General features: G+C 54.8%; 2 protein-coding genes across 4 annotated transcripts in view; one reads left to right on the forward strand and one right to left on the reverse strand.

The window, feature by feature from the left end:
- LOC308565003 (glycerophosphodiester phosphodiesterase domain-containing protein 4-like) overlaps positions 1 to 733 on the forward strand; it is a gene marked incomplete at both ends in the record, with an annotated part of 64,484 nt that extends 63,751 nt beyond the window's left edge. The window contains one exon of the mRNA XM_081153760.1: positions 479 to 733. Coding sequence (XP_081009886.1) covers positions 479 to 733 — 255 coding nt within the window. The remainder of the gene's footprint in view (positions 1 to 478) is intronic.
- Positions 198 to 27,897, reverse strand: part of MYO7A (myosin VIIA) — a 64,138-nt gene continuing 36,438 nt past the window's right edge. The window contains exons 25-47 of one of the 3 annotated variants that reach the window (XM_081154844.1): positions 26,883 to 27,010; positions 24,633 to 24,759; positions 23,809 to 23,928; positions 23,034 to 23,207; positions 21,945 to 22,172; positions 20,523 to 20,693; positions 19,237 to 19,354; positions 18,397 to 18,523; positions 17,102 to 17,271; positions 15,940 to 16,130; positions 15,177 to 15,301; positions 14,359 to 14,534; positions 13,309 to 13,462; positions 11,946 to 12,101; positions 11,483 to 11,588; positions 10,205 to 10,318; positions 9,130 to 9,217; positions 8,837 to 8,943; positions 6,425 to 6,610; positions 5,874 to 5,984; positions 4,713 to 4,796; positions 3,686 to 3,805; positions 198 to 3,063 (exon numbers count right to left, since the gene is read on the reverse strand). In XM_081154844.1, the coding sequence (XP_081010970.1) occupies positions 2,974 to 3,063; positions 3,686 to 3,805; positions 4,713 to 4,796; positions 5,874 to 5,984; positions 6,425 to 6,610; positions 8,837 to 8,943; positions 9,130 to 9,217; positions 10,205 to 10,318; positions 11,483 to 11,588; positions 11,946 to 12,101; positions 13,309 to 13,462; positions 14,359 to 14,534; positions 15,177 to 15,301; positions 15,940 to 16,130; positions 17,102 to 17,271; positions 18,397 to 18,523; positions 19,237 to 19,354; positions 20,523 to 20,693; positions 21,945 to 22,172; positions 23,034 to 23,207; positions 23,809 to 23,928; positions 24,633 to 24,759; positions 26,883 to 27,010 (3,171 nt within the window). In that variant the 3' untranslated portion in view covers positions 198 to 2,973. Of the gene's footprint in view, positions 3,064 to 3,685; positions 3,806 to 4,712; positions 4,797 to 5,867; positions 5,985 to 6,424; positions 6,611 to 8,836; positions 8,944 to 9,129; positions 9,218 to 10,204; positions 10,319 to 11,482; positions 11,589 to 11,945; positions 12,102 to 13,308; positions 13,463 to 14,358; positions 14,535 to 15,176; positions 15,302 to 15,939; positions 16,131 to 17,101; positions 17,386 to 18,396; positions 18,524 to 19,236; positions 19,355 to 20,522; positions 20,694 to 21,944; positions 22,173 to 23,033; positions 23,208 to 23,808; positions 23,929 to 24,632; positions 24,760 to 26,882; positions 27,011 to 27,897 lie in introns of all 3 variants that reach the window. The other 2 variants (XM_081154843.1, XM_081154842.1) reach the window with 2 other exon arrangements.

A 27,897-nucleotide genomic window follows, 5' to 3' on the forward strand; every position in this document is an offset into this window, starting at 1 on the left:
CACCTTCTATTTTTTTCTATCAGTCAGTTAGATAAAAATTATTGAGTACTTACTGTGTGACAGCGCTGTGTATGTAGTGGCAAGCAAGACAAAGTCTCTCACCATAGAAAACTCCTATTCTAACAGAGGAGTGTTCATTTTATTTCTTTTTCTTTTCTTTTTTTCTCTTTGTTTTTATTGTGTTCATTTTTAAAACAATGGTTGTGAAATGCATGAACTTTAAGAAGATATCAATTTCTGTCTCCTGAGGGGAGCTAGACCCTCACACAGTAGACCCTTCAATTCCAGCGCCATGCTGAATTGGAGGACCATGATAAAGTTTGCAGAGTCTGGGATAGGGAGAAGCAGGGAGAAAGAACCTGAGATGGTAAGTGAGGGATTAACGTTTTGAAGATGACTAGGATTTCACCACATGACCAGCAGAGATTGGGGAAGTGACATTTGAGGAGTCTGTGTTTTTGTCTTTTCTATACCACAGATACTGAAAGCCTCCAAGCCAGAGGAGCACAGCCAGTCCAGGAAACCACCACGCCTGCTACAGAAAATGTTACACAACCGGTGCCCGTTACGGAGGCCTTTGAACCCACCCAAGTACCCACGTAGGAGGCCAACAGAGAGACCACCCTCCATACTGCAGTATCAGAAGGCAAAGGGACCAGCAGTTTCCTCCACAGAGGTCCCTTACCCTGAAACACAACCCAAAAGGACCCCTACTATTGAATACTCCCAATGATCCTGTTTTATGTTTTCCGCCGCATCCAGCATTCCCCCCTCCTCTGGGCTGTCTTCAAATAAGAATTAGCCACATCTTGCCCCTTTCTTCTGTTTCCTCTCTGTGCCTAAAGGCAGTGATGGGGAGTGGTCAAGAAAGGAGGGCAAAAGAGCATTTGAGGTTCTACGGAGAATGTTCTGGTCTAGACTTTCTATAAAGGGTGCAACTCCCGGGTATAGGCAAGAGAGAAACAGCTGTTGTGGTTTTGGAGCTGGAGCTGGTTGTTCTCTGGGTGACACAGGGCTTGTCTCATCTGCACCCTTACTGTATTCCCTGCTAACGCGGCAGCTGTGGTGAACATCAGCATGTAAATAAAGGCAACCTTTCATCGATGCAGAAGGTAACTGGTGTTCTTTGGACCCTTCTGTGATGACTCAGGCTGACCAAGACTAGGGAAGGAGTGCAAGAGTGATGCCATCCTGAGTCAGAAAATGAGAGGTAACTTGGGCATGAGTTGGGGGCAAACATTTTATCCCACATGCACTTTTTGTGATCTAGTGTGAAGTGGGGTGCTTTCTAATAGCTTGCTGTTGGCTGATTCCCCAGTGGAATGATGGGCATAGTCCCATGCACACCGAATGGCCTTTGTCCTTGAAGGGAAACTAGAGCTTAGAACAAGCATCTGGAGCTCCTTCTGTCTGGGAGCCCAAAGTTAGAAGCGGTGGATTGAGTTCCACTAGGTGACCAGCACCTATACACACTTCTTCTCTGGGCCTCAGTATCCCCATCTCTGTGATGATGGTGTAGGGGCAGACCTGCAGCATCCTCAGACCTGCCCAGGTCATGGTTCAGATTCATCGTGGGCTGACTTTGGAGTCATGTAACCATTGTGGGGACAGAGAGGTCTTTGACAGCAACATGACTACCCCAGAAAGCAGGGGTTTGAGACCTCCATTTCCACAACCAGCCCCACCCCCTCCCACAGGCAGCTGCTTAGGCACCTAGGTGCAGATGACACTAGACACATGGATGTGTGAGGAAAGCAGGACTTGGCTCTGCCGGAGTATCAGGGAACCCTGAGGCAGGTCACAAGCACACCCACTTCAAGGGGATTCTCCACTGTCACTTCTCTAGGCACTCATTCCCAGCCACAGCCCCAAATCACACCTTCCTTGTCTGAAGCCCCCACCCTCAGATCTGCCCAGGTCATAGCCAACCTGGCTGTTCCTTCCTGGTGACAGCATTTTATAGGCACCCACCAGATGTAAGGATTTAACCCAAGGCAGAGTTGTTCTTGGGGTTGTCAGTGGTTTCTTGATGAGCCAAGGAGATGTTTCTGGTGGGATACAAGGGCCACTCTGGCTTCACTGGCTCTGTTAAGGCTCAGAAGGCAGTCTCTCCTTGACTTCCTGCCCATGCACACTTAGGTCCTCACCTCCCAGGCTAATGTCCAGCGTTTCTCTGCAATCTGCCCCTGTCTCCGCCAGTTCCTTTAAGTCTCTTTCAATCACCCCTTGGGCTCAGGCACACCTACCCCCAAACCCTCCTTTACATATAGGCCAAGGAGAGCGTTAAACAGATCACACACACACACACACACACACACACACACACACACACACACAGGGCCCTGTCCCCACATACTCTTTCCCTCCTCCTCTCATTCCCTCAACAAAGACACTCTCGGGCCAGAAGGTGAAACACATGCTTTATGTCCTGAGGTGATCAGGAAAGCAGGGGCTCAGCACTCACACTGCAATATATAAAAGTGGTCTGTCTCCTCCCCAAGCTGAGAATCCTGGACTTAGGGGAATTAAACTAGTTTGGTCCCTTAGGTCTCAGAATATTCTTGATTCAGTCTGTTTGGTCTGGTTGCTCCCAGTATGAAGACCTAAGTTGTCCTCTTGATTCCGAGTCCCAGTGGTGCACTGAAAGCCAAAGGAGGTCACATGGCAGGGCTGGTCTGAGATGAGAAAAGCACGCATGGAGCACAGGCTCTTACAACTGGGAAGGCCACAACAAGCCAGGACAACATCCAGCCCAGGAGCCTCAGGTGGTTTGAGGGGTGTTTTGCATCCCAGCAAGGCCACCTCACTGGAAGGCAGGCCAGAGTCCAAGCTGACGCAGTCACTGGTGGCTGGCTGGCCCAGCCTCCCTGCCCAGATGGCAAAGGTCTTCCCCTAGCTGCAAAGGTAGCTGATGGGCCTGAGCCAGCTGCTGCCTGGGGTGCAGGCACAGAGCCAGTGCCATCTCCACACTGTTCACTTGCCACTCCTGGAGCCCCGCTGTTTGCTCATGGCCGTGAGCATCTGGCTAATATAGGAAGTCAGGAGGTCATCCATCTTGTAGCCCTGGAAACAGTGGCAAGAAGATAACAGAGCACAAAGAAGGACAAGGCCAGCCCACTCAGATGCAGAACACAGCTCCCAGAAAACTCAGCAGAAGGCAGAACCCTGGACAAAGGTGTCTTGGTCTGCTCTGGATGCTGTCTCCCCAGCTATACAGTCGAGGGGTTCTATCCACCCATCCAGATGTCTAAGGTTCTAAGCTGTTGAGACCCCACATTAAGGCCCTCGCTTGTGGGTCCCTCAAATCCTGGATGCCTACTTCCAAGAGTGATTCTAAAGGAGCTACCAGGTGAGCTATGCCTTGGAAATTGAGCCCAGTTCAGGAGGCCTCCTTGCTAATGGTTTTACTGTTGAACTCAGGGAATGAAGGCTCAATCCCAAGGTACTGAAGGCACTCAAACAATAGTTATTGAAGGAGGGGTCTGCTCCTCAGCCCCAGATTAGCCCCTTCCCCCAGACCTAAAGCTGAGCCTCAAACTGACCTGATCTTGATCCCAACCTGACCCTTGATCCTGACCCCAGGCCAAGCCACACACTCCCCATGTTTTTTCCAGGGCCTAGGAGAGTAGCTGAAGCTGCAGGTGAGGCAGGGGAGCCCGCCAGGCCTGGAAAGAAGAGCTCTCACCAGTGACGTCTCACAGAGCAATTTGCTCCCGCGCACCAGGTTCCCAATAGTGATGTGGAAGTAGGTGTTGCCGCTGCTCCAGTTGGAGATCTTGGTGAAGGGGTGAGTGGTCAAGATGTCCTAGGGGAGCAGAAAGTCTGAAGCTGCACAGCCTGGACCCTCTGGCCTCACTCCCCTCAGCTCCAGCCCACAGACATCACCCATAAGAAGGGCCTCGGGCCCTAGGGAAAAGAGTAGGAGGGTAGAGGCTAGCTCTGCATGGAGCTGCTGTGGGACGCAGGGGCCTTCCCCCTCCATGTCTTGGTTGGGACCAGCAGGCAGGACACCCAAGGAAGTCCAGGAGAATGTTGGGCATGCGGCACTGGACTTGGAAATGTTGGGGGCCTAAAGGAACTGAAGCTATGGTCCTGGATAAGACGGTCCAGGGGAAGTTTGAGGAAAGAGACAAGAGGAAGACAGGACAGAACCTTAGGGAACACAATATTTATGGCCTGGGTAGAGGGGAAGCCCATGAACAGGTCTGAGAGCAATGACGGAGAGAGAGATATGTGGAAAACCAAGAAAGTGGGGCACGTGAAGCCGAGGGGAAGACGGTGGTCATTGGCACCTATCGCCAACTGTCCAGTGGTACTCCTCCTGTGCGCATGGTAGAACTGTGCTTCTGGTCCCTTGGTGAGGACTGCCTGGCCCATAAATATGAATATTAGTTACCCCAGCACAGCCTGCCATCCTGACCAAGACAGGCAGAGAGCATTTGGGAAGGAGAGAGTGGATGGTAGCATCCGATGGTGCTGAAAGGCCAAGTACTAAAAGACTTCACTGGATTTAGTAACAAGGGGTTAGTAACTCTAGAAGAGCCATTTTGATGGAGCAGCTGAGGGGTTAGGAAGTAGACAGAACAAACACAGCCTCTCAAGATGTGTGGCCAAGGGGGCAGATGAAGTGAGGATATAAACTGGCAAGGCCTTTTGTTAAAGGTGCCGACAGAGTAGCCTGCCCCTGCCTGCTCTTCCCTGTCACTGCTCACCTTGGTTCTGGGATCGATGAGGCTGACACCATACTTGTTGATGGCAATTAAGAGGATCTCAGGGAAGTTTGGCTCTGTAGTTTGCTAGTAAAGAAAGCCAAAACCATCAGGTGGGGGACCCAGAGCAGGGAAAACCATGTGCATTTGGGGCAGGAATGAAGACGCCCCAGCTGGGATTAAGTTGACCTCTCCTTCTGCCTATTTGGTGCCCAGGGTGCAGGGAGCTGGCAGCCCTGCCATGGTCTCACAGTTTCCACCTTTGCTGGGCCCTCACTGTTACCCCAAATCCCTGAATTGGTCCCCAATGACCCCCTCTTCCACTCTCCCGTGCAGCAGCTCCATTCCCTCTCTCCTGCTTCTCGAGGAGCCTCTTCTATCTCCTCTCGCAGCCCAAATGTCTCTCATCTTTAAAAACCCTCCTGGAACCTTACACCTGCCTCCAGCTACTTCTCTGCCCCTCTGTTCTGTGCACAGCCTGGCTTCTCGAAGGCCTCCCATCCTAGGTGTGGCAGGTCATCCTCTCCTCTCCATCCAGACCCACCCCTCGCCCTGCAGTCAGAGCGAAGCTCTGGTCCCATTATTCTTGTTCAGAAGTCTCCAAGGCTGGCCACCACCTGCAGGAAAAACCCCTCGCCTCTTGCCAACCTGCCTCTCACGACAATCTGTTCACCTCTTACCCTACATCCAGCCACACTTACCCACTTGCTCCTTTTGCCCCGGCCTGAGCTCTCACACCTCTGGGTCTATGCTCAGGCTATCTGCCAGGAACGGTCTCCCCAGAATCTCCCTGGAAAGCTCAGGTGTTGCCTCCTCCAGGAAGCCGCCTAGCCTTTACAGTCTCAGTGAGCTTCCCTGGCTCTGCCACCTTGACAAGAGCTCCCCGCAGATTATCCTCCATACTTCTGACCTGTTTATACATCTGCTTCTCCTGCCAGGGTGAGCTCTTGTCCCTTTCTGCCCCAGGACTGAGTCTGGGCTCAGCACTTAGCTGAGACACCTGGCTGAGGCAAGTCCGAGGGGCTTTCCTCAGTTTCCTTGCAGGGCAGGCAGCAGAGGCCATCGCTGGCTCCCACAGTCCTGGGAAGGGGGCTCTGTGCCTTCTCGTACCCCCTCCTTGCCTCCTTACTCCTCTCTGAGGAGCCACCCACGGCGTACCTTCACCTCGAAAAAAGCTGAGCCGAAGGTGGGCCACTTGAAGATGAGCTTCAGGAAGGCCAGCTTGGCCTCCTCCTTGGACTTCCCCGCGTGCTTGTTGAAGTAGGCGACGATGGACTGCAGGGGAAGGGGCGTCAGGGTCCTCTCCCCGCCCCTCCCGCCCCATCTGAGCTGTCAGCAGCTGTCATGGGTCTTGGAGAGCCAGGCATAGGAGGGGGTCCTGGAGGCCATGAGGGGCTACCCCCTTACCCCAGTTAATGGATTCCTGCCCTCCCAAGCAAACAGGCCAAAGAATATCAAGTAAAGTCAGGACACCATGGTAAACATGGTAAACAGGACAGGAAAAATTATTGCGAAGTGGCCAGCACATCCTTTGCCCAAAAGACTGGAGACTAAAGCGCGTGGAGAGGGAATGGGAGGGTGACCTTATCACACACAGGGCCACCGGAGACTTCCCTGGGCTGTTGGCTGTTGGCCAACATCTGCACCCTTGGCCCCTGGGGTATCCAGAGACCCATTGTGGGGGACTTTATTCCCACTGCCAACTCCGTGCTCACCCGTTTCCAGTCGTCAGGCGAGACCTGCCGGATGAGGTCCTGGGGCACCAGCTCCCGTAGCAGCTTTGGGATACTGGGGAAGTAGGATTTGTCCTCCTCGAACTTGACCCTGTAGATCAGCGCCCCCAGCTGCAGCACCTCCTCCCGCGTGCACTTGTGGTAGCCTCGGAGATACTTGGGCAACTCCTGCCAGAGACAGAGCAGGTCACAGGGAGGGAGGGACTTGGAGGAAGTGGGCTCCTTCCCTAACACCCTGAGGCCGGGTCCACTGCCTTACCCCACATTGGGGCCCACCCGCTTGTTGGGCCTCAGCTGACACTGCTCCTCAAAGGGAGATGGCACAGTGCAGGACAAGAGTGATTGTGCCTGCACAGATTCAGCACTTGGCAGTTCAAAATAGCTGTGTGTGAATAGTATGTCATTTCCCCTCATAATAGTCCAGTGGGGTGAGCAGTCCCATTTCAAAAATGAAGAAACTCAGAGTGGTGAACCTGAGCCTATTCCCAGCCCCTGACCTCCCAGGCCTGTCCTTCATTGGGAAAAGCCTCTCAGACCCGCCTCCTTCCATTGTGTTCCCTTGAGACCGGCTGGTTTTATCATCAGTACCAGTCCATCCCCCACCTTGAACTCCCAGACCCAGAACCAGAGTAACTGAGAATGAGGTGTTACTCTGGTAACTCAAAAGCCAAGGTGAACCCTCTGCAGGGCCAGCATTGCCCTCAGGCTCTGAGAGCCTTACAACTCTCTTATTTGAAGTGCAAGGAAGCTGAGGCTGGCCTGAGGACAAACTGCAAGTCAGAAACCTGAGTCAATTATTATCCACCCACCTTTTCAAATACTCACTGATATACTCATCCACCCTACCACCTCTCTGTCCATCTGTACCCATTTGTCCATCCATCTACCCACCCACCCGCCTACTGACCCATTCACCCATCCACACACCAATATCCAACTCATAAATTCACTTACCATCCATCCTCCCATCCATTCAGAGTCACTGATTCACCTACTCACCCATCCATCAAGCCAACAAATATTTATTGAGCATCTACTATGAGCCAAGCCCTTTAAGCAACAACATATACCCTCCTTACGCTCATGGAACTTACAGTCAAGGCAAGAACAGACATTAATCACCACACCAAACCAAAGTATAATTCCAATCTTTGACGGAATTGTTCTCCGTGCTATGAGAACATAAAATAAGGTGACCTGATACAGTCTTGGGGACAGGGAAGACTTCCCTTAAGATAAGATGATTGATGAAAAACAGTATGGAGGTTCCTCAAAAAATTAAAAATATAACTGCTTTATGATCTGGCAATTTTACTTCTAGGTATATATCCAAAGAAACCCAAAACGCTAATTTGAAAAAATATATGCACCCCTATGTTCATAGCAGCATTATTTACAATAGGCAAGTTTATGGAAGCAGCCCAAGTGCCCATCAGTAGATGAATGGATAAAAAAGTTATGGGACATTTATATAATGAAATAGTACTCCGCCATAAAGAAAGAATATAATTTTACCATTTGTGACAGTATGGATGGGCCTACAGGGTATTATGCTAAGTGAAATAAGTCAGTCAGAGAAAGACAAATACCATACGATTTCACTTATATGTGGAATCCAATGAACAAAATAAATGAGCAAAACAGAAACAGACTCTTAGACACAGAGAACAGACTGATGGTTGCCAGAGGGGGGAGGGCAAGGACTGGGTGAAAAAGGTGAAGGGATTGAGAAGTAGTGATTGGTAATTACAGAATAGTCATGGGATCTAAAGTACAGCATAGGGAAGACAGTCAATAAATATTATAATAACTATGTATGGGGACAGATGGGTACTGAAAATACTGGAGGGTACACTTTTTTGTTTTTTTCTTTTTATTTGTTTTGTTTTTTTAAAATATATTTTTATTGATTTCAGAGAGAGGAAGGGAGAGGGAGAGATAGAAACATCAATGATGAGAATCATTGATCGGTTGCTTCCTGCACGCCCCCTGCTGGGGATCGAGCCTGAAACCCGGGCATGCGCCCTGACCAGGAATTGAACCTTGATCTCCTGGATCACAGGTTGATGCTCAACCGCTGAGCCACACCAGCCGTGCTGGAGGAAACACTTTGCAAAGTATACGATTGTTTAATCATTATGCTGTACGCCTAAATATAAAATGTTAGTTTAAAAAGAAGAGAGAAGATGATTGAATTCACATCGAAAAGCTCAGCAGGTAAAGAGGGAAAGAACCGAGAGAAGAGCATCCGGGAAGAGAGAACGTAACAGATCTATCTCTCAGGGCTGTGCTGGTACCAGCCCTGCCCCTGGCAAGGGCAGCAGGTCTCTGCTCTCACAACCACACAAGGCCACAGATGAGGCAACAACAGCAGAGAGGCGCCGGGCAGCTCACCTGGTAATAGTGGAAGATGGAATCAGCCATGGGGTCCTTCCCTGGCACCGTGGTGGTCCACAGCTTCTTCATGAAGAACACCTGGTAGGTGAGCGAGGGCACGATTCCTGTGGCAGAGGGCAGCCACTTTGTCACCCAGAGGGTCCCAGTACAAAGGTGTGCCCACGCCCAGCACCAGCCCCGGAGGAGGCCCTAGCTCGGGTCCCACCCAGGTGGGCGTCGTGGCATGACATTGAGCCAGCATCTGCCCTGCTTTGGGCCTCAGATGAGCCCGGGACCCAGCTTCACGTTACCATCCTTGACGGGCCGTGCCTTCTTTATCCAGTCTGTCAGGTGTCGAACAAAGTCGAAGAAGAAGTCATTCTCGGGCACACTGATGACCTAAGGACATGGCCACTCTAGTTCCCTCATCTTAGTTTGAGCAATACTGAGTTTTCTGACTTTCCCACCCCGGGACTTCCTGGTATCCCCTTCTCCACAGCCGCACCCTGCCCCAGCTGTGCCTGTTGGGTGTCTCCAGAACACAGCCTGCCCAGAGAGACAGTCACTCCATTCTGTCATTTAGCAAAGATCTACTGAGCGCTGCCCTAGGCCCTGGGAAAAAGGCTGAGAACAAGGCCCAGTCTCTGCCTTGGACATTTTTCCAGTCCACGTTCTGCTCCTCCTGCAGGCTCTAAGCGACCCTGGGTCCAGGACCTCACTGAGATCCCCTCTTCGTCCCCAGTGTCTGGCACAGGGACAGTCATGAAGTGAGGAGACAGACATGGATGCACAGGGAACTGGGATTGCCCCGGAGGGAGCCTCTGGTCTGCCCCAGCTGGCCAGGGAAGCCTTCCCACAGGAAGGGGCTTTGACACTGGGCTTTTGACTCCACGGGCAGAGAAGGGGAGAGCAATGTGGGATGGTGGCAGGGGCCTGTGCTTTGCAGGCAGACCCAACTAGATCTCAGTCCCTTCTGGGTGACCTTGAAGAAGCTAACCTTTCTAAGCCCAGGTTTCGTGATCTATTAGGTGGGATGATCACCCTCCCTTCAAGGGTCATTTCAAGGGTTAATTGGCTTCAGCTCAGCAGCTGAGGGACCAGTCAAGTCAAATCTGGAAGTACACGTGCTGGGTGGAGTGAGGGGGCTGGTGTGAGGCCACGCTGTGCAGTGCCTCAGAAAGAGATTTCGGGGCAGCTGCCTCCTGTAAGGGGGCATGTGGGGATGTAAGGAGACCGCACAGTAGGATGCCACATACAAGAGTGCCTCTCTCTCCCTCCCTCCCTCCTTTGTCTCTCTCCCCTCCCCCTGCTGCCCCATGAGATGCAATAGCTCCAGCAAATTTTCCCGACAGACAGACCAGCAATAGGCAAGGACTCACCACCCACCTTGTCTGCAATTTTGACAAAGAGGCTGAATCCCTCAGAGGACTTGAGGAGCAGCCGGGCGGCGATGTTCTGGCAGAAGTCCTTGGCCTTAGTGCTGGACTCCACCTCGAAGGCCTGGGGGTTTGCGAGGGGGGGGGGGGAGACTTGGCTCACGCCCCTCTGGCTGTGCCTCCAACTAGACAGACCCCCTCCTATGCAAGACATCCCCCTCTGAAGGGGCTGCCCACGGGTCCAGAGCTAGGCACAGCCAGAAAAGAGAAAAGAGAAAGGCAACTCCTGCCTGGGTCTCCCCAGGTCATGTCCTCCCCAACCCTCCAAGAGGGACTGGGCCTTGGCCTCTAGGGTCCTGGGCCTGGCTGTACAAGCATGAGTTATGGGGCCAAGGGAGCACAGACGGCAGGGGGACGGGGCAGCTGGAAAGAGAGAGACTCCAGGAAGAAGAAAGCAAATTCCAGGAAGGGGGAGGAAGAAAGAGAGGGGGAAGCAGCCCAGAGTGGGGTGGGAGGGACTGGAGAGTCTGGGGAAGTTCAGACAGAGGGAGGGAGGAGTGGGATGGGGAGTGGGGCTCCCCGTCACCTTCCACTGGAGGGGACAGGAAAGGATCTTAGAAAGTTTTGTCCCTGGGACTGAAATGCTATTGTGGCATTTCTGAGTCTCTAGTCTCTAGACAAGTTTTAAAACCGCTTTTCAGACTGAAATTTTCCATGTTGGACTCGTTTATCTGAATGAGACACTGTGCTGAGCTGGAGTAAGGAGAGGAGGCCAGGAGGCAGCCTGACCGAATGGGTGTGACAGGAGGACAAACAGGACCATTGGACAAGGGGACCAGGGTGGCAGGGACCCCCAATCAGGTCAGGTGAGGGGAGGAAGGAAGGGGTCTGAGGAAAGTGGGCTCAGGGCGATAGGGGAGGCCCGAGCTGGGGCACAGGTGGGCCTGTGCCTAGAACAGAGCGGCATCGGGGAGGGGGCACCAGCACAGAGGTTGGCTCAGAGGAAGAAAGCACTTTGTTCCAAGGCACAGCCTCCTCAGAGAGAGGGAGGGGTGACCTTCTCAAGGAAGCTGCTCATGGAGGCAGAGACGGAAGGTTGGACCAGGAACCCAAGGGCTCCTGACCCAGGGAGTCTGTGGCTGCTTGACTGAACCCTGACTCCGGGGGGGGGGGGGGGGGGGGGGGCAGACTCGGGATGGCGGGGAGTGGCATCAGGGCTGCTCCCTGTGTCCCCAAGAGAGCCTGGTGTTTTCGGGGGCGTCCAAGGACAGAAGCCAGTGGCCCTCACCTCGTCGGTGTCGTCGGGAAAGTAGACCTTGTGGAATATCTGGGTGGTTTTGTGCTGGATGGCCTCCACCTCCACCAGGTGGGGGGGGTACTTCCGGGACCCGTTTCTAAACACAGGGGACGGAGGGGACAAAGTTAGGAGCCAGCGGGTGCACGAGGCAAGGAACAGAGGGCACTTCTGGAGACAGAATACCCCACTTCTAATCCCTCCCCATCACTTCCTACCAGGTGACAGTCACTTAACCTCTCAGAGCCTCCAGTTGCTCTTCTGTACCGTGGGAAGAGAATAACACCCGCCACACAGGTGGCGGCAGTGGGACCCCAGGGATGGGTCCCGATTGCTGTGTGGCCATGTTCTCATCCCCAGAGGGACCCGTCCCACACGCCTGGTGTGGCCAGGAGCCCATCCGGTGCCCGCCCGCGCTCATGCCTGCCGCCCCCGCCCCCGCCCCCTGCCGCCGCACCTCAGGGCCTTCTGGAGCCGCTGCAGGCAGTCGATGGCGAGCGGGCAGTGCTTTCGGGACTGCACGAAGCGCTGCACGTGGGGCAGGAGGATGTTGCTGGGGGGGAAGAGGCCCGTGCACAGCCAGAGCAGCTCCCAGCCCCGCTCCTCACTATACCTGCAGGAACAGACAAGGCGTCCAGCAGGGCACCTCGGGCCTTCCACAGGGGTCTGCATGCCCCTCAGCTCTTCACCACCGCAGCACATGCCTGGCTGACCCCCACCCGTCTGAGGACCAACACAGACCCCTCCCTGACTGCTAGATCCAATCAGTACTAATCAAAGTGTGGTTGGCCAACCCATGAGGGGCCACACAGTTACCAGCCACATGGAGATACGGTGCTTACACCAGAATGACAATCAGCCATGTCACCAAGCACTCTGTTTGGTTCAGCTGAGATTTTTTATCTTAGCAAGACTTTCCTGTGAAGGAAGCAGTGTGTGATTTCTATTCTGGCAGGAGCTCTTTAAGTCACCCACTCTTTGAATAGCACTAAGTTAGACCAGCCACTGGGCTCCCTCAGGCACCAGCCTGAGCTCCTTGAGCCTCACAGGAGGGAAGCTTGGAGGGCTCCTAGGAGGAGGTGGCATTTGATCTAGGCTTTGAAAGAGGAGACAAATTCTGATATGCAAAGGACATGAAAGGTTTTCCTGGCTGTGGTCATGGCACGTACAGAGGTTTGTCAGTGTGAAAAGATCTGGTGTATGGCTCTTAAATGAGAGATGTAGAGAGTGACACAGCTGGGGAGAGAGTTGGGGGTCTGGGCGTAAGGGGAGATGGTAGGGCTTCTCTCAGGCTCTGAGACTAGCATGTGCCTGACTTCCCCCTCCTGCAGTTGTATGGCCCAGCAGGGAGAGGAAGGTGACAGCCTCTGAGACAAACCCCTTTAGCCCATGAGAGTTTTCAGCCAGAGCTTCCAGCTGACACCCAGCTCAGCCTGAGCCAGGGATGGGACATTTGCTCATGACCTGAACCTGCAGCCAGACAGCAGAGTCTGGGCTGGGCAGGAGGATCCAGAGGAGACTCATGCAGGGAGTGGCAGGAAGTTAGGAGGACCTGGGCCTGTTATACTTGGAGGACAGACTCAGAGGGCACAGGTGCCACCTCTTGGTTCTTGACCCACCTTGAGGGAGAGCTAGGGCTTGAGGGGGCCTGAGGGTGGTTCCCTGCTCTGAGTGAGGAAGGACTTCTCCCAGGCAGAGCCAGCTGCTGCTTTGGGATGGAGGGAGCTCCCATCACAATGGGTACATGACTTTAAGATTCCCTTCAGCTGTGAGCACAAGGGATGGGGACCTGCCCCCTTACCTGCCAACCCCAGGCTCACCTGATGTGGTTGTCAGTCAGCTGCTTCAGGATCTGCACATATACCTCATCCTTGAGGGGCTCAGCTTTCAGGGCACCCTCAAAGATCTGGTCGGTGAGCTCATTAACAGAGCGCATCCTCTTGGATGGGTAGTCACCCATGTACTTGAGCATGGCTGGGGAGCCGTCAAGGAAGAGCTTGTGGCCAATGGGGAGTGGCACTGGCCTAGGAAGCAGGAGGCCACATTCTCCCATAGGGTTTGCCTCGTGATCATGTGGCACTGGGCCTCAGGCTACTCACTTAGGAAATAGGCATTATTTTCCCACCCTGTGGTCCTTGCTCACCACCAACCCTCTCTCCTTGACTCCTGCAGCCACCTCCTCAGGCCCCTAATCCCACATCCAAAGTGCATAGAGCAACCAGGATGCACTGGTTGCCGAATCACTAGTCTGACTGTGCCAGGGGCTCCCCATGGCCTCGGGGCATGGTCCAAGCTCCTTAACAGGGCTTGGGAACCCTTCATGAGTCAGCCCACATCTTTAGATTCCTTTCTGGAATCTGCCCTCCAGCTGTGTTGAATTATTTTGTGCCCTGGAAACAGCCTTGCCCTGTTTTGCTAAAGGGCCTTTGTGCATGCGCTCCCTCTGTCTGGAATACCCCCACCTATCTGCCCTTCGACCGGCTAAGCAAGGCCTTTCCAGTTTTCAAGTCTCAGCTTAGATATCACTTCCTCCAGGAAGCTCTCCCTGCCCACCTCCATCATAGCACTGATCTTAGCATGTCTCTCCTGAGGCCAGGGACTGGGTCTGGTCAACGCCATGTCTCCATGCCTGGCTCAGAACATGGCACAGTACTGTCAACTGAATAATAGGGTCTGAAGAGACAACAGGTGAGGTGGCTCCTTGCATACTGTAAGGTCCCTGGCACATGGATGGAGCTGCTCCATCAGTGTCCTTCCACGTCTGCCCAGGACCCAGCTGGGCCCTCAGAAGGAAGTAGGTGCCTAGATGAAAACTCTAGAGGTAAGGGCCCAGCCCACCCCGCCCTGCATCCCCTTCCCGTGCCTCCCACCCCTGTCAGTGTGGATATCGATGAAGGCCATGCAGGCCTCCTGCGAGAGCTCCTCGCTGCCCAGGATCTTCTTGAGCAGCGCCTGCTTGAGCGGCTCCCGTGTGTGGCTCCACAGCCGGTCCTTCCCTCGGGCCTTGGACACCATCACACGGCTCAGTGTGTGCTTGGGCGGGGGCCTGACGTGGCACAGGGACAGTCAGCATTAACTGACACCCAAGTTATGAGACCCACCCCCATCCACAGCCCCATTTCTGGAGGCCAAGGGTAGGGAACAGACCCTGTTCTTCCCAGCTGCCCTGTGACCTAGGGCAGGTACCAGCCCTCCTTGGTCTTACCTTCTCAGCTGGATAACTAAGCTTCTAACATGTGCCCCAGACAGCCCTGCCACCTCCCCAGTCCCCTCACTCCTGCTCCTCTCTGCTCTGGCCTTGGCATGTGCTCTACCCCAGTTAGCCCCTCCATAGCTCAGCGCAGAGGCCACCTCCTGCGGGAAGCCTCTCCTCTGTCCCCAACAGCCCATCACAATGCTGGGTACACAGAATCACAGCTGCCTGGCTTTGTGCCCATCTCCCCACCAGGATGGTGAGTCATGAGTGCCCAGGACCTCGTCTGGGGTGGGCACAGCCACAAGCTCTTAAATGAAGGAAGGGTAAGATGACACACCCTAGAAGGGTCATCTTGACTGACAGAAACTGTCCCCTGGCTCCCTCTGACCCAGGCCCTGCTCAGAGGTGGGGCCACTTTGTGATGTCCCCACCAGAGAACCGCAGAATCTTGCAGTTTGCCATCCCAGGGCTCCCTTCCCCTTTCCCTGTCACCTGAAGTAGTCGTAGGAAAATTCCTCCAGTGTGTAGGGCTTGGCGCGCACCTCGGGCTCTGGTGCTCGCAGCTGCAAGAGTCGGATAACATCTTGCCTCTGGTCAGGGGTCATGGTGACCAGGGCCTAGAGACAGAGAGACAGGGGGCTGAGGTCAGCTCTCGGCCTGGAGCTCCTGGGATCATCACAACATAGCACAGAGCCTTCTGGACTGGGGTAAGGGGGACTGTCACTGTGGGGATACCCTGGGCCCATTCTGACCCTGGGAGCCCCTTTGCTCCTTGTGATCTCTGAAGTTACTGGCGTCTCCATCATGCTGGGCTCAGGACCCTTCCCTCGGTGCCCTGTGTCTGAACCAGGTTGGGTCAGTCAGAAATGCTGGACAAGGTGGGAGGAGACAGTGTGAGAACTGCCCAGTGAACGGGAGCTGCTTGGAAAAGCTGAGCTCTGAGTTCTCAGTGCTGCGCTCAAGTTGACTCCAAAGAACCAAGGACTTCCTTCCCAGCTCTGCCCTCACTGCCCTTTCAGACAGAGCTAAGTGATGTCCCTGCCCCCCCCCCCCCCCGCCCCTGGGTAGTTCCCCATCTGATGCCGTTTCTAGGCCCCTCTCCAGGTTTGATAGCTGCCCCAACTTTAAGTTTGTGGCCCCATTAGACCCCCAGATCATCTTCACAGAAGCTGCAGGCCATGTATCTATTGTAACCCCTCACTCAGATACGGAAAAGAGACAAACAGGGACTCGAGAGAACCCCCCATCCACGTACCACAATCTCCCGCAGGGGCATGGTGACCGTGGGCATGACATACACGCAGTCAGTGGGGAAGTCCCCGCGCTGCTTGGTCCGCTCGTTGATGCCGTTGGCCCAGCCCGAGTTCATGACCTGTTCTCCCGTGTCGTGGTCCAGGATGATGAGATCTCCCTTGGCAAAGCTGAGGAAGCCCGAGTCCTCACCGGCTGGTGGGCAGTGGGGAGAGGGCACATGCGGGCAGAGAGAGAGTCTGGGTGAAACATCTTTATTTGTGTTGATGGCCTATAAGCTGCCCCTCACGCTGAAGAACAGCTGAGGCCCTGTTCCACTCGTGTCTGCTCACTGGCCACCAGGCCTCCACCTTGCCATAGCCCTCCACACAGACACGGCCATCAGAGTGGGCCAGTTCCCTGCTCACAGCCTTCTGTGGCTCCCCATTGCCCTTAGGAGAAAGCCCACACTCCCTGACAAGCTCAGAGAGCCTGCTGTGGGCTGGCCTTCCTGACGTCTTCCACCTTGCTCTCGCCCCTTCCCCTCTCTCTCTTCCCTCCCCGACTCCAGCCAAACCAAACTCTGCAGTCCCAGGCATGCCTGCTTTCTCCAGCTTCAGTGCTTGGTCTGTGATCTGCTCTCTGCCTCAAACACTCACACACATTTTCCTCCCTGACCCCAGGCTTCCCGAGGCCTCTCTTCTGGGCTCCCACAGCCTCTGGGCTTCCCTGGTCACTGCACTGTCAAAGGGACTGTCACTGTCTGTGTCTACCCCCTGTCCCCATTGAGGGCAGGGTCAGGGTCCGTTTCCCCTCTCTTTTCACCATTCTGCCTGGGGCCCAGCAAGCTCTAGGGAAGCTCAGTTGGAGTAGTTGCTAATGTTGTCATCATCTGAAGATGGGGGGTATTTGGCGAACACTGAGGAGGAACCCCTGATCTCGCCTGGAGAAGGTGACAGGGGATAAGTATTAAAGACCAGAGGAAGGGAGGGAGGGAGAGGAAGGGTCCCCACAGCACAGATTGAAGGCGCAGAGTTTGGCTATTTGGCTCAGTTGGGGCTGAGGGTATCTGGGGAAGGATGGGTAGGAGGCACTGGCAGGTTTGAGCGCCAGACCAAGGCCAAGGAGTGTGATCTGCCTGATGCCCTGACCCTGGTGCCTGGCAGCCCGTGCCAGGAGCCACTCACCAGGGTTGGGGTTGTCCTGCAGGGCCACCACGTACTTAGACCTCTTCCGGAGCCCCTCCAGAAAGGTGACCACTAGGTCACGGATGTCCTCGGCGTTGCTGGAGGTGAAGGTATACTCGTCCCCCTTGATGGTGGCCAGTGTGAAGCTGGGGGCTGTCAGTTTCGCTCCCCTGCAGGACCAACACGGAGAACAGGGCCCAGCCGGGGTCAGTCCTGCCCAGCCCGAGTGACACGAAGCACAGCCCAGTTCAGAGCAGCCCATCGAGAGCAAGACACGGCACTCCCTGAAGGAGACCAAGGCCAGCCCAGTCAGACACTGCCTGGCCAGAGAGAGGCTGGCCTAGCCAGGGTGAGACATGGCCCAGGTCAGACACAGCTCAGCCTGAGTCAGACATGGCCGGGCCAAAGTCACACATGGTCGGAGGGAGGCCTGCAGTAGCCCAGCCCACTTCCCTTTTGCTGTCTAATTCCTAATCACCCTTTAGTCTCAGCGTGGATACCCCTTCCTCCAGGAAGCCTTCCCTTCCTTCCTACAGCCTTCATTACACTGCTCCAGCTTTAACATAACCTGTTGAATATCCATCTCCCCTCTTGACTGAAGCTTCCAGAAGGGGAGGACTAGCTTGTCACCACTGCATCCTCTGTGCCTGGCACATGCCTGCTCAAAGCCGGCCATGGCCCAACCCTGGCCCACACTGACGCATCCCAGAGACAATCCTACAAGCCCCAGAAGCTGGAGGGACTGCTGGGAATGCCAGGAACCCACCCTTGTTCCCACGTACACCACACTTTTCAGTTTACAAAGCACTCTCCAACTGATTGTTGCATGCACTTGTCACCACAGCTATTGAGGAAAAGTACTAAGACCTCTATTTTAAGGACGAGGGCATGGAGGTGAGTCCCACCCAGGCCCCTGATTCTCAGGCCAGGATCTTTCTATACACACTCGACTGCCCCTGACTATCCTAACCACCCGCGCCCACCTCAGAACCACTAATGCGCCCTAAAGACCTCCCTCCCCAACCCCATTAGGAGGGAGGGGGCCTGAGGGGTCTGCACAAACTGGTTGATGACACATGACCAGGACAGGCCACTGCACCTCGGTGATGTCCTCTGTGAGCTGGAGACTCCCCTCAAAGGCCCATGACCCTCAGGAGAGCTCCAGGAGCCCTTTCCTTCCTCATCTGTGTGTCCCTCTGCCCCTCCTCAGTTCAGACAGAGCTGAATCAGGACTCTGAGCTTGAGCCTCACCCATGCCCTGTACTGAAGTAGGGTGCAGGGGAGCTGGGACTAACCTACTGCTGGACACGGCCATGATCTCGGGGAAGGACAGCTCCAGAAGCACCTGCTCCTGCTCGTCCACGAAGTAGACACCTGTCCAGTTGACGGCCACAATGACGTCGTTTTTGGGGAGGCTGGGGCCTAGGGGAGAGACCAAGGCCCTGAGAGGGATGCCTCCCCACTCCTGGGCCCAGCCCTGCCCAATCCTCACAACCACCAAGGCGGGGAGTATGTTGATTTCCATTTCACAGAATGGAAACTGAGCCTCAGAGAGCACAACCTCCCTAGAAGCCAAAACCCAGTGTGTGGTGGGAAGAGAGTGCTGGGACCAGGACACTAGGTGTGAGTCCGTGCCACTGGTTTTCGTGCAGCTGTGGACAAGTCCCCGCCTTGCAGTGAGGTGGGTGTGGCAAGGGCTTGGACTCATGGAGACCCAAGGCTCCCTCCCACCTGATAATGTGGTTTTGTGAACCCTGGCACCAGCATGGGGCCTGGCACGGAGCAGATACCCCAAAATGACAGCCCAAGGACAGCTGAGCTAATGGCCTGTGCAGGTTTGTGTTGGCCACATCCACTCTCAGCTTCACAGAGTCAGCCCAGCCCGCGCTCTGGGCCACCCTCTTATGTAGATGCTTTCAGTTGTTCAACCCAGTGTGCCGCTGAGCACCCACTGTGTGCCACGGAGCCCAACTGGACGTGGCAGGCAAGACCCGCTCGGCATACCAGCCTGGAGACACCAAGCAGCCCACAGGCAGGAGCTGGCTGGCTGGGGCACCTGTCTCAGGCCATCCCTCCCCTGCATGGGCCGGAGTGAGGGTGGGGAGAGGCTGTGGAGGCAGGAGGGCTGCAGGTACCTGAGAATTTGTAGGCTTCGTAAAACCTGGAGAAGAGCAAGGGCCACTTGAAGCGGGCATAATTGACAACATCCTCCTTGACCTTCTGGGAATCAGTTCTCCTCTGGGCATAAATCCCCTGAAGGGGGACAGACAAGCACAGAGAACAAAAATATATCATATTTGCTCTGTTTGGAAATCAAATGTCCCTGTCCCCAGGCCAGGAGTGGCCCCAGGGCTGCAGTGCCTTCCTGTGTGTCATAGCCTCACCCCATCCCATAGGTCCGCAGCCACCCCATCACCTGCCCTCCTCATCAACATCAGCACCTGCTAGGGAAACGTGGGTCCTGCCCACAGGGAGCTCCCAATTCACCAGAGTGACAGAAAAAGCCCACAATTCCAGCCAGCACAGGTACAGGGAATGGATGGGTTTTAGCAGCTGAGTGTAAGGGGTGATGGAGAGGAGACTGCTAAGGATAGAGAGATGGAGGGATGGAGGGAGAGCACGTATTTCTTCTGGAGGGGAAGGGAGGGGAGAGCCTCGGGGTGAGCCAGGCCTAGATGTAGAGGGAGTGCAGGGAGCCTTCAGGGAGGGTTGGAGACTGGGTGGGAAGGGGCCATGTGGTGAGGGGTTGAGAGACCACTGGTCTGTGAAGCCCTGTGGCAACTTGTGTGCAAAAATGATTCTGCTCTTACACGACCAGGGCCTGGAAGTGGGGAGGCCCTGGGGGCCCCTCCAGCAGCCAGGCTCTCCCAACCCCTCCCCAGCAGGCTACCCCTGCTCTACTTGGGCAGCCCCTTAGCCTGGAAGGGAGTTACTCAGGGCTGGTTATGGGCCTGAAACCTCAAGCAAGGGCGCCAAGGGGATCCGGACCTAAAGTTCCCCAGGCAGGAAGGTGGACCAGAGTTCTTGCACGAGGAAGGAAGGTGCCCTTCCCAGGACCTCCCCCAGCATGCACCAAACTCCTGAGTTTTGGCTCTAGTAAGAGCTTGTGCATGGCCAGGGGTGGGTACTCCCAACACCCCTACACCCATGGCTTCCTTCATGAGGCCACAGGGCTGGATGTGCTCCATCTCTGTATACCTGGAACCCAGGCCACAGCAGATGACAGAAGACATGAGAGAACTGATGTCCCTGGTGGAGGAAGGCTGCTGGGAAGCAGGAGGTCAAGGGTGCCATCCTGCCCCCTGCAGCCTGTGGACAGACATGTCAGGTGAAAACTGTGACTTTTGATTTCCCAGGTGCTTACTCCCTGGCCCCAGTAACCAGAGAGCCCCTCTTCCAAGAGTCCTCCCGGCCTTCCTACCTTCTTGTGAGCAGCAATGGCTAACTGGGCCCACTTCTCGAGTGTCTTCAGGGGCGTGATCTCGCGGTCAGGGATGTAGGTGGGCACGAGGTTCAGGAGGCGCTCCAAGATCATCTCGGAGCCGTAGTCCACAAAGTACTGCTGGGAGGCCAGCTCGGCCAGGTCGTCCTCCTAAGTTGGGATTGGGGGTGTATGTGGAGATCTCATTCACCCCCCCCTCTGGGAAGCCCTTTCAGGCTACCAAAGCCCCCGGGCCCCTGCCTCCTGTGGCTCTTGCCTTCTCCTGGGTGCTCTTGGCACCAGAGGTACCAGAACTGACCCAGAGAGACCAGCCAGCTCATTGGTAATGGGTCTCACTACACCCTCAGCCTGGCGAGACAGCAACTGGGGCTGACAAGAGAACAGGCAGGGACTGCCCTGGAGGGTGGGGACCTGGGTACCACTAGAGACTGTCAGTGAAGGGAGAGCATCACTGTTACCAATACCATCACCATCACTACACCCTTTGGAACAAAGTATTGAACAACCCACAGGCTCTAGTGCAGAGGCTCCAGAGAGCCAGGTGGGCACTAGGCATTTGCCCCTGCTCTGCCTGTGGCTGGTGCACGGCAGCCCCAGTGATGGCCTGCCTGGGGCTCCCCCAGTTCTGGCAGCAGGGGCAGTAAAGAAAGGTTCTTGGGTGCCTTAAAGGCAGTAGATATTTTCCAACTAGTTCAAAATATTTCAGAATTTTAGCAATTGATATGGCTGTCCTAATACATTATGCATGAATATTAGCTCACCACCATTACCATCACCAACACCATCATCATCATCACTACCCTCACACCTCCACTTACACCACCACTACTTCCACCATCCCCACCACCACCACCACCATCATCATCGTCACTGCCCTCACACCTCCACCTACACCACCACTATTTCCAACATCGCCGGCACCACCACCAACCATCCCCTCATTTCCATCATCTCCATCTTCCTTGCTCCATCATAGTCACCAGCAGAATCACAGGTATCATGAGAGCCATCATCACCATCAACAACAAAACAACCACGCTGCTCCTGTCCTCAGAAAGATAAAAGGACACACATTTGCAGACTCTGGTCTGATGACTGGATCTCTCGATCCTTCAGAGAGCCGAGTTTGCTAGACCAACTCACAACACTACAGCAGTGTGGGAAGCATGTCCTCTGCACCGAGCGCAGTGGCCACAACGGTGTAGGATCACCTCCCACTGGCAGAGTGCGGGCTGTCCTCCAAAGCCTTCGCCCCAGGAGGAGCTCGGGCCCTGCCCGCCCTCAGCCGGCTCACCTCCGCATTAGCTAACGGCGGGTCACAGACAGTGACCCTCGGCCCGAACTCGGGGAACAGGTGGCTGTGAGCCACGCAAGCTCAGTCAGAGAGTCTCCCGCACTCACCTTCTCACACCTGTACTCCCCAAACTTGACCCCTCGCACCACCTGCTGGTAGATGAGATTGGTGGCCACGTTGTCTTCTGAGGGGTTGTGCCAGGGTGTGAAGACCTCTTTGCGGAAGAAGAGCCGCCATGGGGCATTGCGCTCCTGGGCACCCTGCTCCTTGGCATACTGCTCACACTGGGAGATGGCATCCATGACGTGGTCACTGCCACTGCCCAGGGAGGACACCTATGGGCACAGGGCTGGAGGTCACCCAATGGAAGGGTGAGCAAGCAGAGAAAGACTACAAAGAGACATCAACTGTGCCAACTGTTCTTGTTAGGATGCAAAATAGGCTCAGAGAGAGGCAGGGGGATGCTCAGGTATCCTGGAGGCAGACCAGCATGGGAGTCCTGGACCCCAGCCGTGGGCTCTGAGCTGGAATAGCCTCATGGAGTTCCCATTTCCTAGAACAAGCCTTTTGTGAAACTCTGATGGATAAATGGTCATTGAAAACGCAAGAGGTATCTATCTGTCCAGGAGAAAAATTCAGATAAATTGTGTCAGACACATGGTTCTGTCCCTGGACCTGCAGGGTGGGGGGCACCTCTGCTGTGGGGGATGTTGCTGGGTGTAGAGGCAAAATCAGCCATCCCCAGGCCCAGCTCCACAGAGAAGGCTCCAGGCCTAGATGTGCCAGGTGGTCACTAAGGAGTGAAAATAAATTACCATAGCAACCTGATGAGGAATTATATTCCCATTAATAAATGAGGAAATGGACTCTTGGAGAGCCTAATGGCTGCAGGCTCTGGCAGCCTGTCTCTGCCATGTTGTTTCTCCTGTACCAAGGGGGCCGACATGGCTTTGCTACATGATCAAGGCGAGTTCTGGGTTTCAGTCTACACTATTCTTTCATTTTCTTTGGTGGCTTAAGAGCGCTCCTGAAGAGTTGGCCAGAGCTAGGGTTACCACCAGCTAACAGAAAACCAAGGCCCTGGAAGATTAGTAACCACGCAAGGTGACCTGCGCCAGTAGGTGGCAGCACTGGGCTGGGAGCCAGTGGGCAGCCCAGGGTGGTGCCTGGAGCCGGCTCTGCAGGGCGGGCCATACCTTATCAAACAGGGCAATGTAGAGGGAGAACCCGAAGCGGTCCTTGAGTGAGATCTTGTCGGCCAGCGCGTTGCAGAGCTCTTTGGCCGTGGTGGCTGAGTCTGTCAGCAGGGTCTTGGTGGTCCCATCCATGAATGTCACAGGCAACATAATGGGCTTCTTGGATTTCGTGGCCTGAAAGTGACCAAAGAGGGTTTGTGGGAATCCTTTCACCTCAGACCACCTCACCCCTCTGGGCTCCTGGCTTTCTGCTGCCTATGAGATTGGACCTGCCCCCGGGGCTCCCAGGCCCCAGCATCTCACCAGGACATTGTCTGTCCCAGGTCACAGGTACCCAGGGAGCCCTGTCGTGCTCCCCAACCTGATAGAACCATCAGGCTCTGTGAGCCAGGTCATTGGGGCTGGGAGGTTAAGCACTGCCACATGACAAGGGCTTCTGCACTCATGTCACATAACCATCACAAGACCCTGTGAAATGAGTATCGTTATGGCCCTGTTGCTGATTAAGCCATTGAGACACAGAGGGAAGCCCAGCCCAAATCACTTTGAGCGTAAAGCTAGCTGATGGGAGTCAGTCATCCACTGGGGGTTTCCTGTTCCAGTAGGCCTGGGAATCCAGAACTTAGGAATGGGTGCGTGGAGAACCACAGAATCCCGAAGCAGGGAGTTTTCTGGGCACTGGAGATGCATGAGCGCGCGCACACACACACACACACACACACACACACACACACACACGTGCATATGCACATGCTTGGTGGGGCCAGGGTTGCACCTGCAGCTCCAGCCAGCTGGGTGGCTGTGTCCGTGTCCCATTGACGAAGGTCCTCCTGAGCCGCTCCTCACAGTACGGGGCGTAGCCAGGCGGCCCCCCGTGAATGAAGTTCCTCAGGTACTGCAGACAGAGGACCAGCTGAGGGGCCCCCACTCTGGCTTCCTCAGCCTGGACCATCAGAGTAGCCTCGCTGGGTCTCCTGCCTTCAGTCCCTCCATTCACACTCAGGACCTGCTCTTCAAGACACATCTGCCCACACCCCTCCTATGCCTTCCATGGCCCCCCACTGCCCTTACAATCAAATCCACATACCTCATGTTGGCAGAGAGGCCACCACAATCCAGCCCTGTCAAGTCTCAGCCATGCCTCTTGCCTCACCCCCACACTCTACCCCCTCTTCACCTAGCTTAGCTGCCCCTCCTCCTCCAGGGCCCACCTCCCTGACTAGTGCTTCCCTTTGCACAACCCTGGCTGGCCGAGTTGGTCCTGTTGTCACCTGTTCTGTCTCTGTCCCCAGCAACCAAGGAGCAGGCGGAAAGAGGCCTGAGAGGAACTAAAGCGCCTGCTCGATGACAATTGCAGAGGGTCCAGGGGATGCTGCTGTCAGACTCAGCCTCCTCATAAATAAAATGGGCTGAGGGGAGAACAGCGTGAAGTTCTGGGTGCCAGAGAGGAGAGGACAGGAAGACAGGCTTGGTGGTAGCTGTGAGGCCTGAGTGAGGTGACTCGGGCAGGGCCTCATTACCAAGCCCCTCTGAGCTTCTTCCCCCCTTGTTCTCTCCCAGCTCCCTTTCCCACCTCAGGAGGCCAGGCGCCTGCCCTACCTTAACAAACTTCTCAGAGGGGGAGAAGCAGCCCACACAGAGAGACATGAGGATCCAGCCCCGGGCGTAGCTGCTCTTGGATGGGTTGTGGGTGAGCTGCTTGCTGATCTGGCAGTAGATCTCATCCCTGGGCAGATGGAGAGGCACAGAAGGGAGGTCACCTCAGAGGAAAAGTTCTTCCCTCCCACCCTGGCCCTGCCTCCCAGCCGCAGATGGGACATGCATGCCTTCCTCTCCTACTTGCCCAAGACCATCCAGGAGGAGACAGAGTGAGGCCAGGTGAGGAAGGCTGGAGCCAGGGCTCTGGGGAAGAGGGTCTGCTTTGGAGACCGGATCATTAGACACAAAGCCCTTCCTGACTCTAATCAGGTCCACAGATGGGGCTCCATGATCCCGAGGGTGGTTCATATGCTGCTCTGGGGCAGTGTGGCCACAGCCACTGGGGACCCTTTGGTGAGATGCACAGCCTCTGCCCCAGCCTCATCCCTCACTAGCTGGGTGGCCCAGGCAGGAGAATTCACCTTTATGAGCCCAGCCCACGGTTATGAGAGCAGGTGTAATTTTTACTAATGGCAACTGGCAGAGCGGAAACAGCAAAAACATCTGGGACATTTCTCAGGGAGGGGTGTGGAATAAGCAGGGACTTTGACTTTCTCTTGATACATTTCTGCAATGTGTGAAAATTTAAATGGTCATATATTGCTTTTGTAATCAGGTTAAAGCAATGAAGATACTGTTTTCCTTTCATTTTAAAGGGAAATGAGAGTACCTTCCTTACAGGATTGCTGTCAGAAAAATGAGCCAAGGTTTATAAAGCACCTAGCACAATAAACCCTCAACCAATGCTAGTTGCAATTAAGATACTGCCTGCCCGTTAGGGGCCAAGAGCAGGACCCACGATGATGATGTGACCACCAGGGGGCACTCACAGCTTTTTTTCCCTCTCAGAAGGGCAGGCCTGGGTAGAAAGCTGGGATTATCTAATTCAGTGGCTCCCAATTTTGAGAATTCACAAATCAGTGAAACTTTAAAATAAATTCTGGAGGTTGCTAACTTTTTATCATGACAAATAAGGACATTGAAAACACACCACATTCACACAACCTGCCCATTAACTATATCACAATTATTTCATAAAACAGAGGTAATTTTAATATTCAAAAAGTAGAAAGGCTGAAGTCTCAGAACAAAGAACAGGCCTTTAAAGAAATCAAATTTAGTTTTAGAAACATCCTTATTTTTCCACCTTGTCACAAACCAATAAAAACTTTATCACCTACAGCTAGGAGCCCCTGACTCCCATCACTTTATGGACGTACAGGGACACCTAGGCTGAGATAAGGGAGGGACCAGCTGTGGCCCTTCAGGGAGTCAACACCCCAGCATTGTGACTCTTGGCCCAGGGCTCGTGGCTCTGTGTTCTCTAGAAATGACGGCTTTAGGTCTACTGTAGAGATAACTGGGTCACAGATACTTGGCCCTTCTTCCTGGAGATGAGTGGCCCTGGACACTGTGACCAGCTCTTGGAGGCAGTGATGGCCTGCTTTGAGCAACGAGAGGAGGCCTGGAGGGAAAGCAGGAGGTCTGGGAGGCTAGTGACTCCCAGGAAAGTCTCTCCCTTCTCTGGGTCTCAGTTTTCCCATTGGTAAAATGGGGCTCAACCCCCCACGCACCCTACTGCTGTCCTCCCTGTGAGTGTTCATGGGATCAGCTCTCCTACCCAACTGTTCTGTGCAAATAGAATTCTCAGAAAAGTCCTGTTTTTCCCTCCACTGACCCAGCTGAGCTGATTCCTTAATTGCTCGTGATGGTTCCTCAATCATCCATCTCCTCCCCAGTACCCCGTGGACCTGAGGGAGCCCCTCCAGGCCTGGGTCCCAGGCATGAGCTGGCAGGGATGGGGTAAAGCAGAAAATGCCTGTCAGGCAATAACAACAGCTACCACTTACTGAGTGCCTCCAGTGTTACATACCTTCCACAGATTCATCCGTGCACAAGTCTATGAGGCAGGTACTACTATTATTCCCCCTTTACAGATGAAGAAACTGAGGCTTACAGAGAGGAATTAATGCCACCAAAGTCACATGACTAGCTGGCAGCAGACCTAAACCCAGGCCTGTATGACTTAATCTATTGCTAAGGTGATAGAGCCACAATTCAGCCACCAGAAGCCTCTCAGGACTGTACTCCAGGAAGTGCAGGGTGCCCCCAGCAGCCCCGCTCCCTGCATCCCTGCCCTCGGGCACTGACCGGAGTGCTGGCCGCAGGATGCCATTGCCAATGATGAAGTGCAACTTCTCCAGGTTGGAGGTGGGCCGGTCCTCCAGCATGCTGTTGCCCTGTACTGTGGACTCCCCATCGTGCAGCCTCTTGGTCACCTGGGCCGCAGGGAGGGGACAAGGCTAGATCAGGCAGGGGCGAGTGAGGAACCTTGCTTCCTGCCTGACTCTGCCCCCTCCCCCCAGAGCGGAATCCTGGGAATGGACAGAAGAGCTGGCTCCACCAGTCATACCCCGAGTCCTGCCCAACCCTGCCCATGCAGAAGAGACATTGGGTCAATGACCAGCCCATAAGGCCAGGAGCACTGGCCTGGTGGCACCCACTTCTGGGGTTAAGGCTCCTCTGCAGCTTCCATGATACCCCACCCCAGCTCCCGACTCCAGGGAAGCCCTTTCTCTGGCTCTTGGCAAGACCCTTATCTTTCCAGGGGTTCCCACACACAATTCTGACATCCAGAGTCCTCCCTGGGTTCCAACTCCCCAGTTACCATCACCTGTCACCAATGCTCTAGCCCTGCTGTGTGAACAGCCCCTGGCCTGGGTTCTTCTCTGGTCCCACAGCCCACAATACCAGCCCTGCCCCTGCCCAGAGATGAGGCGTGAGAAAGAGGGTGAGCAGTGAGAATGTGCCTCTCCAGGCGGAAGGGGTGTGGGTGGTCCTCACATCTACTGGGCATCCACCATTGTCATCTTGCGCCATCCCCCGGGAGCCCATGGAGTGGGCGTTTTCTTCCCTGGGTGTCAGATACTCAGTGGCAAAAGCGGTATTCTACTCTAGGGCTGCATGACTGCAAGACTGGATGTGAGCCTCAGATGGGGAACAGGACAAGAACAGAGGCAAGATCAGCTGGGGAAGCTCCAAGGAGGAGCCTGATGGCTGTGTAGGGGTCCCATGAGGCTTCCTGGAGGAGGTCACCCCCAGGTAAAGAAGAGGAAGGAGGAATTTTAGGGAGAGGGGCTGGTGTGTGCAAATGTAGGGGCATGGG

The sequence above is a fragment of the Miniopterus schreibersii genome (genome assembly GCF_964146895.1).
Source record: "Miniopterus schreibersii genome assembly, chromosome: 12".
In the NCBI taxonomy this organism is placed as follows: domain Eukaryota; kingdom Metazoa; phylum Chordata; class Mammalia; order Chiroptera; family Miniopteridae; genus Miniopterus; species Miniopterus schreibersii.